The 14,571-nt window shown below is 31.5% G+C and overlaps 5 protein-coding genes across 8 annotated transcripts; 3 read left to right on the forward strand and 2 right to left on the reverse strand.

Moving 5' to 3' along the window:
• Positions 1-67: 67 nt before the first annotated feature.
• LOC114932964 (uncharacterized) lies at positions 68-3,721 on the reverse strand. Of its 3 annotated transcripts, none has more exons than XM_029305370.2 (5): positions 3,234-3,721; positions 2,190-2,266; positions 1,804-1,885; positions 1,468-1,678; positions 68-1,269 (listed from the first exon to the last, which is right to left on the reverse strand). In XM_029305370.2, exons 1-5 carry the CDS (start codon positions 3,291-3,293, stop codon positions 92-94), a joined length of 1,608 nt encoding a protein of 535 aa, XP_029161203.2. In that variant the 5' UTR covers positions 3,294-3,721; the 3' UTR covers positions 68-91. The 3 variants fall into 3 exon arrangements, with proteins under 3 accessions (XP_029161203.2, XP_029161204.2, XP_085337943.1); XM_029305371.2 differs by having other exon boundaries at positions 2,190-2,278; positions 3,234-3,298; XM_085481817.1 differs by lacking the exon at positions 3,234-3,721 and adding an exon at positions 2,429-3,050.
• Positions 3,722-4,100: 379 nt separating this feature from the next.
• Ccs (copper chaperone for superoxide dismutase) lies at positions 4,101-6,187 on the forward strand. The gene is made up of 6 exons (XM_029305411.2): positions 4,101-4,370; positions 4,451-4,649; positions 4,892-5,081; positions 5,145-5,211; positions 5,298-5,479; positions 5,630-6,187. The coding sequence occupies exons 1-6, from the start codon at positions 4,356-4,358 to the stop codon at positions 5,796-5,798; spliced, it is 822 nt and encodes a 273-aa protein (XP_029161244.1). The 5' UTR covers positions 4,101-4,355; the 3' UTR covers positions 5,799-6,187.
• On the forward strand, positions 5,683-9,276 carry LOC114932987 (protein asteroid-like). Its single transcript, XM_029305409.2, has 3 exons — positions 5,683-5,748; positions 6,087-6,618; positions 6,740-9,276. Exon 3 carries the CDS (start codon positions 6,814-6,816, stop codon positions 8,977-8,979), a length of 2,166 nt encoding a protein of 721 aa, XP_029161242.1. The 5' UTR covers positions 5,683-5,748; positions 6,087-6,618; positions 6,740-6,813; the 3' UTR covers positions 8,980-9,276.
• A 679-nt stretch (positions 9,277-9,955) lies between these two features.
• LOC114932972 (protein asteroid-like) lies at positions 9,956-12,914 on the forward strand. 2 transcript variants are annotated; one of them, XM_029305391.2, is made up of 2 exons: positions 9,956-10,181; positions 10,302-12,914. In XM_029305391.2, the coding sequence occupies exon 2, from the start codon at positions 10,375-10,377 to the stop codon at positions 12,682-12,684; it is 2,310 nt and encodes a 769-aa protein (XP_029161224.1). In that variant the 5' UTR covers positions 9,956-10,181; positions 10,302-10,374; the 3' UTR covers positions 12,685-12,914. The 2 variants fall into 2 exon arrangements, with proteins under 2 accessions (XP_029161224.1, XP_029161225.1); XM_029305392.2 differs by having other exon boundaries at positions 9,956-10,088.
• Positions 12,915-12,930: 16 nt separating this feature from the next.
• LOC114932998 (uncharacterized) lies at positions 12,931-13,643 on the reverse strand. The gene is made up of 2 exons (XM_029305425.2): positions 13,179-13,643; positions 12,931-13,089 (listed from the first exon to the last, which is right to left on the reverse strand). Exons 1-2 carry the CDS (start codon positions 13,473-13,475, stop codon positions 12,955-12,957), a joined length of 432 nt encoding a protein of 143 aa, XP_029161258.1. The 5' UTR covers positions 13,476-13,643; the 3' UTR covers positions 12,931-12,954.
• Between the last annotated feature and the right edge of the window lie 928 nt (positions 13,644-14,571).

Here is a 14,571-nt window from a genome sequence, read left to right on the forward strand (position 1 = left end):
AAATAATAAAACTAATTGTTTAGTTCAATGTATCTATAAGAATAAGTTACATGAACAATACCTGTGGTTGCCCTCCTGGTGTTGGTGGGACCTATGTTTGCGTAGTAGTAGGCCCATAAGCAGGCTGCTGTTGAGGGCCTGGTGGTGGGGCTGGACCTTGTGGTGGACCGGACGGTGATTGAAATCCACTCGGGGCTGGACTCTGAGACGGTTGCTGTTGTGTCTGCGGAGCTGTTTGCGACTGTTGCTGAGATTGTTGTGGTGGCTGATGTGGCGATTGATGAGAGGGTGGTTGATGGGATGATTGATGCGATGGCTGATGTGGTGGTTGATGTGGAGTGTGCGGTGGCTGATGAGGTGATTGATGCGGTGGTGGTGGGTGCGGGGGGTGCGACGTCGGATGAGGTGATTGATGAACAGGATATCCTGCAGGGGACGGTGGAACAGGGGGTGCATAGTTTCCACCCTGTGATGTCGGTGGCGGACCACTACTTGGTGGATACGTCTGCGTCGAAGCAGACGGCGTACTTGTCGGCTGACTGCTCTGGGCATAAGTATTACCGCCGCTTGCGGAGGAAGTACTAAATGGCGGTGATGTAGAAACGGGACCGTACTGCGTTGCGCCAGGACCTGGGCTCGGTTGGCTAACGTAGTTGGGCTGTGGACCCGCGTTTTGCTGAGATCCAGGTTGCGGGGGTTGAGTCGCGCTGGTTGTCGGAGGCGGTGGGTAATTTTGTGGCGGGACATTATTCGCGTATGCCTGTGAGGATGGAGGGGGATAATTTCCGGGTTGTCCAGCGGCGTATGCGTTTTGAGGTGGCGCTTGGGACGGAGGCTGTTGATAATTTGGTTGTGGACTAGGACTGCCATATTGTCCTGGTTGTTGTTGTTGTTGACTACCTGATGAAAAATTTTGCTGCGAAGCGTTAGATGGAGGATAGCCTTGCTGATTCGGCGGCGGTGGTCCGTATCCGGAAGGTGGTTGAGTCGACGGCGGTGGATAACCGCCTGGTTGTGGACCGTAACTGTTCACTGTAGTCGGAGGACCATAATTTGGCTGCGTCGCTGCATTATATCCTTGTTGTTGAGAAGCGTTTGGTGGACCATACTGATTTGGTTGACCGGGAGTATATGCCGATCCTTGTGGTCCTTGGTAATTAGAGCCAGGATTCTGACTGCCGTATTGAGCAGGATAACCTTGTGGAGAAGGCTGTTGAGGATAACCTTGTGGACCTCTATATTGTTGTGGACCTGGTGTATTTGGAGGTCCTATAATTATTAACAAAATTAAATTATTATTATATCAGGAAATGAAATATTACTTAATTTCAAATATCTGGCATGCTAGAGATTATATTACAATTGTATTTCAGATTAATTGATACATAATCATAAATCTGAAATAAATTTAAATTAGAAATATAAAGGAAATTTCTGTTAATAGATTTAAATGCAGATGTAACATACTATTTATAGTAGGTCCTTGACCAGGCATTACAGGTCCACGATAACCTTGTGTCATTGGTTGTCCTTGATTAAAACTCGACATTGGCATAGTTGGCTGTGTATTTGGAGTCATTTCTCCTCCAGGACCGGGTGAAGCACCTGGACCTGGGCTTGGAAGCCCTTGCGGATTCATCATACTATGCTGAGGACCATTGGCAATACCTTGAGGTAGCTTGAAACAAAAAGAAAGCTAATTAAATCCTGCAATTGTTTTTGTCCACAAATTTTCTTTAACTTTATAGTTATTCAATTAAACGTTTTACTATTGTATGTTTTTTTGTTCTGAGATTTACTTACAGGTAATAGAGTTTGAAGATTCTGATTCACATCTGCAATAGATGCTAAATATACTAAGTTGCGGTGTAACATTTGTTGATATCTGAAAATAAAGTTTAATAAATCCCAAGCTTAAAAATGATTGCTAATATTAAAAGAATGCATTTCTTTTAAATATTATAAAAAAATTATATCTTGATTTATAATAAAGCCATTATATCTTGATAAGAATTTAAATTTAATTCCTAAAATTTGTGCAGTATTTGTAGGATGCAGCAGAAGACTGTACAAACTTTGTTTAATGTTTCATATTATTTCATAGACAATGTTAATTTATTTTCTAAGAGAATTAAAAAAAAACCTACGATATATTTAAAAAATATTGTACACAATCATTGATTACTTACTGTACACATTCCTGTGCCTTGCCCTTATTTTGATACTCTTGAATCATTTGTATAAGTTGGCTGTTTTCATCGAGCATCTAGAGAAATGTCTAAATGTACATACATACATATACATACATATATGTGTGTATGTATGTATATATATACAGGGTTTGTCCGGAAAGTAATGCGTCGCATTTTTTTGTGACGCGACAATACATCGCAGAGCGATGGGACCGGTTGGGGAGGAAGGGGGGTACCCTTAGCTTTCCAACGGTAGGTCGCTCAATTGTTTCCATGCGCTTGGAGGGTTAGGACGGCTTATTCTGTGAACCTCTGCTTAGTGGTCGCGTCGAACTTGTGATGGAGAGAACGATAGAGCAACGCTATGCGTTCAATAATTCCGACATTAAGCGAACATTCATTCGACGGTCTGAATTCAATAATTGGCGCACACGAGTCACATTGTCGTCCGTTCGCGATGTTGACGGGCGTCCTGCGCGGGCCTCGTCGGCGACCTCCTTCCGACCTTCTCTAAACATCTTGTGCCATCTGTTTGACTGCGATTTGGAAAGGCAATCGTCCCCGAAAACTTTCTTGAGCATTTCAAAAGTTTCCAGCGGCGTCTTGTCCAGCTTCACGCAAAACTTTATCGCATAGCGTTGCTCTATCGTTCTCTCCATCACAAGTTCGACGCGACCACTAAGCAGAGGTTCACAGAATAAGCCGTCCTAACCCTCCAAGCGCATGGAAACAATTGAGCGACCTACCGTTGGAAAGCTAAGGGTACCCCCCTTCCTCCCCAACCGGTCCCATCGCTCTGCGATGTATAGTCGCGTCACAAAAAAATGCGACGCATTACTTTCCGGACAAACCCTGTATATATATATATAATATATATATATATATATATATATATATATATATATCCACAATTACAATTCTCAGAACAGTAAAAGCGAACCTTGTGTTTCATTCTTTTAATTCTATATTTTTTAATTATATATGATTTATTAGTTCAATCACATAATCATGTATATTTTTTTGAAAGCTATAGTTCTTTACCTTCTGTATTTGAGCAGGATTCGGAGGTGGCCTGCCGCGTTGCGCGAAGGTCACAGACATTTTCGCAGCAATTCACGATTCGTCTTTTCACTGAGAAAGATCGACGCGATTCAAGAGATGCTCCCTTTTTCAGGGTCCCTATCGCGAAGAGTCATCTAAAAATGTCTCACGTGCGCGTTACGTCCATTTTCGTCGTATTTTCGGAGCATGCTCTGGCGACGACGACTCGATTCTCGAAAGTGCGAGGATTATTTGCGCGGGATTTCGGGGAGGATCTCGCAGAAATCAGCCGGGACCCGGTTGAGCCGCGCGTTGTCTAACCACAAACCGCTCTCGTCTCTGACGCGTATCCCTGTTGCGATATAGCTTACACGATCAGCAATTATTGGCAATTATTCTGCGAAGTGTGTGTATCCAATTTCGAGAGGAGAGAAAGAGACGAGAGATAGGATCATTTCCGAAACGAAGGCTTGGGAAAGCAACGCCACTCACGGCGAACACCAAAACTCGCGGCTTTTTCTTCCTGTCAAATATATAAACATATATATATATATATATATATATATAAATACATACACGTATATACTATATATATAAATATATATATATATATATATATATATATTTACAAAAAATATTTATTATAATTATTATAAATTGCGCGCGCATTGAATTGCGTTCGAAAATCTACTTCTACAAGTGATTTTTGATCAACCAATCAGGAAGAAGGAATCTTCGTTCTTTTTGTCCTGATTGGTCGATCTACATAGAGATGAGTAATCGTCCAATGAGCATTACGCATGAAAATGTTGCGGTCGATAATGACGGTCGATTTTAGAACAGATTCTGATTTTAAATGTTTTGCGCATTTACTATTTTTTTTTTAATGACGTTACGTGCGATATGACACAAGTGCAATTTATGCATTTTGCGAGGGAAGTAGCCTCTGTTTCTCTCTTTCACGAAGAAAATGATGCATACAAAGACAAGAAAGATAATATAAACAACATTCAAAACTAGCAAATATCATTAAAAAAAAAAAAAAAAAAAAAAAAAAAACTCGATAGATGCAACCGGCTCATGCAAATTTGTGCTTTATCACGTTGATATAATTATATAAAAATGGCTTCGGCAAAAGTAAGCAATTATTTTGCATTGTTACAAACAAGTATGATTTTGTAAAATTTGAGACTTATATATAATGGGTTATTTCGCAGATCGAATTCGCAGTACCTATGACATGTGAGAAATGTGTTAATGCAATTCACAAAAGTATAGCAGACCTGAAGGGTATTCGAAATATTGACATATCATTGGAACGTGGTACTGTTATTGTTGAAACAGATCTATCTTACTCTATCATACAAGAAAGGATCGAACAAACTGGAAAACAAGCAGTGTTGAAAGGATATGGAGGTTTAAACATTTTTCTACTTTATGATAATATATATTTTAATTATATATTGTAAAAGTATATTACTTTTTGCATCTCATTTATTTCAAGATTGTTTATTTTTTTGCAAGTATTCATTTTTAAAATTTATTTTCATATATATAAAATATATGTTCATATGTATTTTATATATGTATATATAATCACTCTTTTCTTTTGTAACTGCTTATTATTATTGAAATTTGATTGTATTCAACTTTTACAGATGGATTAAGTGCTGTGTCAATGCTAGGTGGGAATTCGGGATACAGTGTTGGTAATCTGATCAAAGGTGTGATAAGATTTGCACAAACTCCAGAGGGATGTATCATAGATGGTACAGTTGATGGCTTAACTCCAGGAGAACATGGCATACATATACATGAATGTGGTGATATATCTAATGGCTGTGATAGGTAAGTAAGTCAATTTACAAATACAAATTTCCACATGCTGAACCAATTTTACTTTTATTGTAGCGTAGGTGACCACTTCAATCCAAATAATTCTCTACATGGTGCTCCTGAAAATGATCTATTTGAGAGAGTAAATATTAAAAAGTTATTTAGATTCTATATAAATATATATCTCATAAGATTTTAAAGATTTAACGATATTGTTTCTAATCACAGCATATTGGTGATCTTGGTAATATCTTAGCAGACACTACAGGCAGAGCTACTTTTCGGAAAATAGATAAGTTCATTAATATACCTGATATCATTGGTAGATCACTTGTTATCACCAATGATCCAGATGATTTTGGAAGAGGTGATGGTCCAGAATCTAAAATAAATGGAAGCAGTGGAATTAGGTATATGGAATAAATTTTTATATTATTATGTCAAAGTTTTGATTACTTTATTGGAATTAGGTCTATGGAATAAATTATTATATTATTATGTCAAAGTTTTAATAACTTTGTTGTTTTACATTGAATTTTTTTCTTTTTTCTTTTCCACAGGCTGGCTTGTGGTATTATAGCCAGATCTTCTGGATTATTTCAAAATACGAAAAAGATTTGTGCATGTGATGGCCTTACAATATGGGATGAAAGAGATCGGGCACTTGCAAATAATCATGGTATCAAAAATTATACAGGATTGAATGAGAAAATATGCACAATGATTTGAATACTCTAGAAAAATAGAGAATATGCTTCTGAAAATTTAGTTCTATGTCAAAATTTATTACATATTGTTGATTACTGTTGATTAATTTTAAAAATTTATTTAAATCTAAATCATGTTGATGACATTTAATAACTGCAATTTTTACAGTTTTCATACATATTTTTTATTGAAACTATAAAAATCAAAAATTTCTAAACTAAATAACTTTCAATTAATAACTTATAATAAACATTTTTCGAAAATTTAATTATATAAAATAATTTTTACATAACTTTTCTTTCTTTTCAGCACATTTGTAATTAATATGAAGATACAATACAATTGGTATAACAAAGAATATATTCTACATTCAAAATTTGTTTAAAGTAATATATATATTTTTAACTTTCCGATATATACAATCATATATATTTATTTGACTCCCCTTCATTCCTATCAAATTATATACTTATGTCCTTTCCTACTAAATTATCAAATTATAATTATATATATATATATATATATGAACTTTTTATTATACATGTTTTTATTGTTAGATGTTTTATTCAATACATTTTTTTAATTTTTCGTAGGCATTATTTTGACGTTTTGTTAGGAGCCATTGTGGCTAATCGCTAATCTATTATCGCGTCTGGATGAATGTTTACACATACCAGCACATACTAGAGTGTTTATTCAACATGTTGCACGTTATTATGTACAAAAATAATATAAATGATAAAGAAAAGTAATTGGGAAAAGTATTTTTACGTATCATATATAATAATTGCTAAGATATAATAAGTTTGACAGAGAAAATACCAAAAAAATATTTCTTCAGGTTAGATTCAGTCACAACAAATATCTTTATACATAAGTAAAATTAAAGAAAAAAGAATTTGAAGAAATAAAAACAATTATTATAAATACGAATAATATCAATGTGTAATATTTTTTTGCAGACAATTCAACGTGATCAATACATCGTATGTTAATAAAATTCCCATAAATAGAGCTTTAGAATAAATTTAAAAAAATGGGAATACCTGGATTAACAACGTTCATATCCAATCATTCTGAGCATTATCTTAAAAATTATGCTCTACACGATACATATTTGGTGATTGATGGCAATAGTTTACTATGTCAATTATACAATTGGCATGCAAGATGTAACTGCGCCTTTGGTGGTGATTATGACAAGTATGCGCAATGTGTAGGAGATTTTTTTAATGAACTCTTCATGTGCAATGTCATTCCGTTGGTCTTAATCGATGGCGGATGCGAAGACAAGAAGTTAAAGACTATCATATCCCGAAGCAACGAAAAAATTGGATTAGCATCGCATTACACACCATCCTCTCAACATAGAAGCAAATTCTTTCCTTTACTTATACAAGAAGTCTTCAAAGATGTCATGAAAGAGAGAGGCGTCAGATACACGCAATGTGTCTTTGAAGCAGATAATACCATAGCTGCAATAGCACGTATTCTCAACTGTCCTGTGTTAAGTTATGACTCTGACTTCTATATTTATGGATCATTGTATATACCATTCAGTACATGGGGAATCAATGTAGTTCGTAATCCGACTGGTCAGGGCTACATGAAACTTTGCAAGATTTATTATGTTGAAAAACTTTTTCGAGCTTACAATGGATTGAATCAATCTTTATTGCCTCTTGCAGCAATATTATTGGGAAATGACTATGTGAAACAGCATACGTTTAAAAACTTTTTTTGTCATTTGAAATTACCACGAACAGGAAGAAAAAAGTTCAATGAGCAACAACGACGTATAGATGCCACATTTAATTGGTTGCGAAGACGCAGCTTAAATCAAGCTGTAATAGGAATATTAAGTACATTACAAAACGGGCAACGTAAACACATATTAAATATAATAGAAATCATAATAAATAGTTATATCAATGCTTCACTGAGCGTGTTACATATACTAGATGTTCCTGCAGAGCATTTTTCAAGAACAAGAATACAAGATGCATCTAGAACGTATAAGTTTGAAGGTGATATATACAATCTGACATATATTGAAGAAAAATCGAATGAAGGTAATATAAGTGATAACGACAACGATACAGACGAAAAAGAAATAACATCCATACTTGAAGAGAAAGAAGTGATTTCTAATGAATCGCTAGTCAACAATTTACCTCAGTGGTTTATTGATGAATTTAAACTGGGCAAATTTCCTTCTTATTTCATAGACTTAATAATTCGGAAATTATACGTTTGTTCCACGCAAATTGAAGACAATTTATGTGTCTCATCTGTCGTTGTAAGTTTAAAAATTATAAATGTTATTTATGGATTATTGATATCGGCAATTGAAGGAAGAAAAACCTGCATGGAATATATGACCAGAGATGAGAATAAGAAAATAAAGCGCTATCAGTTAGAGTATAATGACAATATATTAGGTTGTACATTACCATCTTTGTTTAATTTGAGAGAATTACCAATTGTTACCAGGAGAGGAATATTAAATACCACTTTAGGAATTACTGATGAAAATTGTATGGGGATTCCATCAAATTGGACGTTATATATCGCCACCATAAAATATTGGCTAGATCAACAACAAGAATCATTTAAATTTAATTGTCATATATATTCCTTATTACTCGTTATGTTATTTAATATAATCGATCGCAAAATAGGCTCGTATAGAAATCTAAATGAATTTTCCCATAGATTTAATAAAACTGTGGAAAATATTAAATATGAAAGAAAAAGAAGAAATTATCAGCCACATTATTCAATCGAGACTACACTAGTAAATGCATTTCACGAAGTTAATCCAGATGACTGTTTGTTTGCAGTTCCGTTTTTTATATCTAATTTCGAAATTGATCAAAAACTGTATTCACAACCAAAACGATTTAATATTACAATTGTTCATGGTTTTGCAGAATTTCAGAATTGTTTAAAGCACAGTATGAACTTAAATGCATTATTAGGATATCCATATGAACAAACCAAAGTTGCTAAGTTGTTTAATGGTACATTACTGTATAATCTATGTAGCAATTTTAAAAAACACGACGATGTTGAAGTTTATATCAATTTAATTTTGCAAAATTCTCCGAGTTTATTGCATCTGTTTAATATACTCTTATTAAAAATCAGACCTCTGTTTTACACAGCATTGGAAAAAGAAGCCAGTAAATGTAAAAAGTAAAAAACAAAAAGATGCGAAAAAAAGGAATCTCCTACACAGGAAGATCATGAGACAGAAGCTATAAAGGCATGTGAAAGTACCAGCCAAGAAACTTTTTATGGTGTAAATAATTCTTTCTCTATTCTTAGTGCGACACAAGATTAAACTTTCTTTTGTATATGATCAAGTTGTATCTGTGATAATTATAAATATCTATAAAATATATAACGTTTTATAAGTAAACAAATTTACATATATTTTATAAAGTTTTTGAATAAAAAAATTTTATGTATTAAAATACATAAACATATATTTATACATATATGTATTAAAAAGTTCCTCTCTGGTGTAGTATAAAATCATTTAACATCTACATTTAATTTTCACATTTTATTACAATTAGAAATAATCTAAATCCTCACTGATACAGGTTTCATCAGTATTAGAAGAACTCATATGGTCTTTTTGTTTTCGACGTGATACTGATCGTTTAACATCAGCCTTTTTCTTTCTGACATTACGTAATTTTTACAGTTTTCATACATATTTTTTATTGAAACAATAAATATCAAAAGTTTCTAAACTAAATAACTTTCAATTAATAACTTATAATAAACATTTTTCGAAAATTTAATTATATAAAATAATTTTTACATAACTTTTCTTTCTTTTCAGCACATTTGTAATTAATATGAAGATACAATACAATTGGTATAACAAAGAATATATTCTACATTCAAAATTTGTTTAAAGTAATATATATATTTTTAACTTTCCGATATATACAATCATATATATTTATTTGACTCCCCTTCATTCCTATCAAATTATATACTTATGTCCTTTCCTACTAAATTATCAAATTATAATTATATATATATATATATATATATATATATATATATATGAACTTTTTATTATACATGTTTTTATTGTTAGATGTTTTATTCAATACATTTTTTTAATTTTTCGTAGGCATTATTTTGATGTTTTGTTAGGAGCCATTGTGGCTAATCGCTAATCTATTATGGCGTCTGGATGAATGTTTACACATACTAGCAGATACTAGAGTGTTTATTCAACATGTTGCACGTTATTATGTACAAAAATAATATAAATGATAAAGAAAAGTAATTGGGAAAAGTATTTTTACGTATCATATATAATAATTGCTAAGATATAATAAGTTTGACAGAGAAAATACCAAAAAAATATTTCTTCAGGTTAGATTCAGTCACAACAAATATCTTTATACATAAGTAAAATTAAAGAAAAAAGAATTTGAAGAAATAAAACAATTATTATAAATACGAATAATATCAATGTGTAATATTTTTTTGCAGACAATTCAACGTGATCAATACATCGTATGTTAATAAAATTCCCATAAATAGAGCTTTAGAATAAATTTTAAAAATGGGGATTCCTGGATTAACAACGTTCATATCCAATCATTCTGAGCATTATCTTGAAAATTATGCTCTACACGATACATATTTGGTGATTGATGGCAATAGTTTAGGATGTCAATTATACAATTGGTATGCAAGATGTAACTGCGCCTTTGGTGGTGATTATGACAAGTATGCGCAATGTGTAGGAGATTTTTTTAATGAACTCTTCATGTGCAATGTCACTCCTTTGGTCATAATCGATGGCGGATGCGAAGACAAGAAGTTGAAGACTATCATATCCCGAACCAATGAAAAAATTGGATTAGCATCGCATTACACACCATCCTCTCAACATAGAAGCAAATTCTTTCCTTTACTTATAAAAGAAGTCTTCAAAGATGTCATGAAAGAGAAAGGCGTCAGATACACGCAATGTGTCTTTGAAGCAGATAATACCATAGCTGCAATAGCACGTATTCTCAACTGTCCTGTGTTAAGTTATGACTCTGACTTCTATATTTATGGATCATTGTATATACCATTCAGTACATGGGGAAATAATGTAGTTCGTAATCCGACAGGTCATGGCTACATGAAACTTTGCAAGATTTATTATGTTGAAAAACTTTTTCGAGCTTACAATGGATTGAATCAATCTTTATTGCCTCTTGCAGCAATATTATTGGGAAATGACTATGTGAAACAGCATACGTTTAGAAACTTTTTTCGTCATTTGAAATTACCACGAACAGGAAGAAAAAAGTTTAATGAGCAACAACGACGTATAGATGCCACATTTAATTGGTTGCGAAGACACAGCTTAAATCAAGCTGTAATAGGAATATTAAGTAGATTACAAAAACGGCAACGTAAACACATATTAAATATAATAGAAATCATAATAAATGGTTATATCAATGCTTCACTGAGCGTGTTACATATACTAGATGTTCCTGCAGAGCATTTTTCAAGAACAAGAGTACAAGATGCATCTAGAACGTATAAATTTGAAGGTGATATATACAATCTGACATATATTGAAGAAAAATCGAATGAAGGTAATATAAGTGATGACGACAACGATACAGACGAAAAAGAAATAACATCCATACTTGAAGAGAAAGAAGTGATTTCTAATGAATCGCTAGTCAACAATTTACCTCAGTGGTTTATTGATGAATTTAAACTGGGCAAATTTCCTTCTTATTTCATAGACTTAATAATTCGGAAATTATACGTTTGTCCCACGCAAATCGAAAACAGTTTATGTGTCTCATCTGTCGTTGTAAGTTTAAAAATTATAAATGTTATTTATGGATTATTGATATCGGCAATTGAAGGAAGAAAGACCTGCATGGAATATATGACCAGAGATGAGAATAAGAAAATAAAGCGCTATCAGTTAGAGTATAATGACAATATATTAGGTTGTACATTACCATCTTTGTTTAATTTGAGAGAATTACCAATTGTTACCAGGAGAGGAATATTAAATACCACTTTAGGAATTACTGATGAAAATTGTATGGGGATTCCATCAAATTGGACGTTATATATCGCCACCATAAAATATTGGCTAGTTCAACAACAAGAATCATTTAAATTTAATTGTCATATATATTCCTTATTACTCGCTATGTTATTTAATATAATCGATCGCAAAATAGGCTCGTATAGAAATCTAAATAGATTTTCCCATAGATTTAATAAAACTGTGGAAAATATTAAATATGAAAGAAAAAGAAGAAATTATCAGCCACATTATTCAATCGAGACTACACTAGTAAATGCATTTCACGAAGTTAATCCAGATGACTGTTTGTTTGCAGTTCCGTTTTTTATATCTAATTTCGAAATTGATCAAAAACTGTATTCACAACCAAAACGATTCAATATTACAATTGTTCATGGTTTTGCAGAATTTCAGAATTGTTTAAGGCACAGTATGAACTTAAATGCATTATTAGGATATCCATATGAACAAACCAAAGTTGCTAAGTTGTTTAATGGTACATTACTGTATAATCTATGTAGCAATTTTAAAAGACGCGACGATGTTGAAGTTTATATTAATTCAATTTTGCAAAATTCTCCGAGTTTATTGCATCTGTTTAATATACTCTTATTAAAAATCAGACCTCTGTTTTACACAGCATTGGAAAAAGAAGCCAGTAAATGTAAAAAGCAAAAAACAAAAAGATGCGAAAAAAAGGAATCTCCTACACAGGAAGATCATGAGACAGAAGCTATAAAGGCATGTGAAAGTACCAGCCAAGAAACTTTTTATGATGTAAATAATTCTTTCTCTATTCTTAGTGCGACACAAGATTAAACTTTCTTTTGTATACAATCAAGTTGTATCTGTAATGATAATTATAAATATCTACTATTATATAACAATTGTAAATATCTACAAAATATATAACATTTTATAAGTAAACAAATTTACATATATTTTATAAAGTTTCTGATAGAATAAAAAAATTTTATGTATTAAAATACATAAACATATATATGTATACATATATGTATTAAAAAGTTCCTCTCTGGTGTAGTATAAAATCATTTAACATCTACATTTAATTTTCACATTTTATTACAATTAGAAATAATCTAAATCCTCACTGCTACCGGTTTCATCAGTATTAGAAGAACTCATATGATCTTTTTGTTTTCGACGTGATACTGATCGTTTAACATCAGCCTTCTTCTTTCTGACATTACGTAATCGATTATTCTAAATAAATAGCAACAAAAAAGATTTTTGTTGTGTAATACAAAAATTAGTATAAAATTAAACAAATATTTAAGATGTGGATATTTTACATTTTTATACATTTTCCAAAATGCGCTGATTGCTGTTTTAACGGTGTTTGCTTCCTGTCGTAAAGTAGGTATGAAATATTGGTCGTCTCCGTGTTTGGCGAGGAGTCCAACATAAACAGCATATTCCAGTTTTTCCTGTAATTCTTTTTCAAGAACTTTGAAATCTCTTTCAACTGGATAGTGTCTTTGTATATGAGTTTTTAAACTCTTTAATTTAACAAATAATTCACGTTTTTGCAACTCTTTTACAGCTGTACGTAACATCTGTGGCGTTACAGAGATTTTCTCTTTTTCCATCTGAATACAAAATATAACTATATTTCTTAAGAATAAGGGATTGGCACATTATTTAATTATTTCGAAAATCTTATACACATTTATTCAAATAAAATGTCAAATGATTCATATATATCTACTTCTATCATATATGATTAAAAAATATATATATATAAAGATTATATTAACATTGCACAATTACATATTAAAATTTACTTTCAAAATTTTTTGAAGAAACTACTTAGATTTGTTAATGTATATTAATTTAAAGAATAGTTTTGTAATATTCGAATTTGACAATTTATCTAAATGTATATCTGATGAATCATCACCATCATTAGAAATATTGATATTAGTAAAAACATATCATTTTAAAAATGACAATTTCCAAACTAATTAGTTAATTAGACATAATAATTTATTAAAGCACATAAATATGTTATAGACTATAGACATTTAAAAATTATTATATAATCGTGAATATATTTATTTTAGTTTTGATCAAAATCGAGATTCTCGAAAAAAATAAAAGACAAAGCTTATAAATTCTTTCATTTACTATTTGAAATATAAGTAATATTTAATTAGGTAATAAAACAAACTTAAGCAGGAGCAAATTTTTAAAGAAAAATATAATAATTAATAAAATAGTAAGTAATTTATATAAAACTTATTAATATAAAAACTATGCCTAGATGTTATCACTTTGTAATAAATATTTTCACATTTTTTTCAAAAAATGTAACACACTCAAAAATAAATTAGTAATTAATAACACTACAAAATATATGCATAATTTGTTAACAATTTTAGTTTTTAAAATGTACAAAGAATAATTCTAAAAGTTCATTTCTTTGATTTATATTATTTAATATAATAAATAATACATATAACATTCTTAAAATTTTCTTATCAAATTATGTTAAAATATAATCAGTAATTCATTGTAACAAATTGTAATTAATATGCTGCTCAAACAATATTTTCATAAAATTTAAAATCACGTTTTTAGTTTATATATATGTGTGCGTGTGTGTACATTTTTGACTATAGAACTATAGTTAAAGATGTACACAAGCATACGTACACTTATTTTCTTCTATGTACATGATTAACA

Source organism: Nylanderia fulva, unplaced genomic scaffold (genome assembly GCF_048542155.1).
Source record: "Nylanderia fulva isolate GAGA-0341 unplaced genomic scaffold, ASM4854215v1 Scaffold19, whole genome shotgun sequence".
Taxonomy (NCBI): domain Eukaryota; kingdom Metazoa; phylum Arthropoda; class Insecta; order Hymenoptera; family Formicidae; genus Nylanderia; species Nylanderia fulva.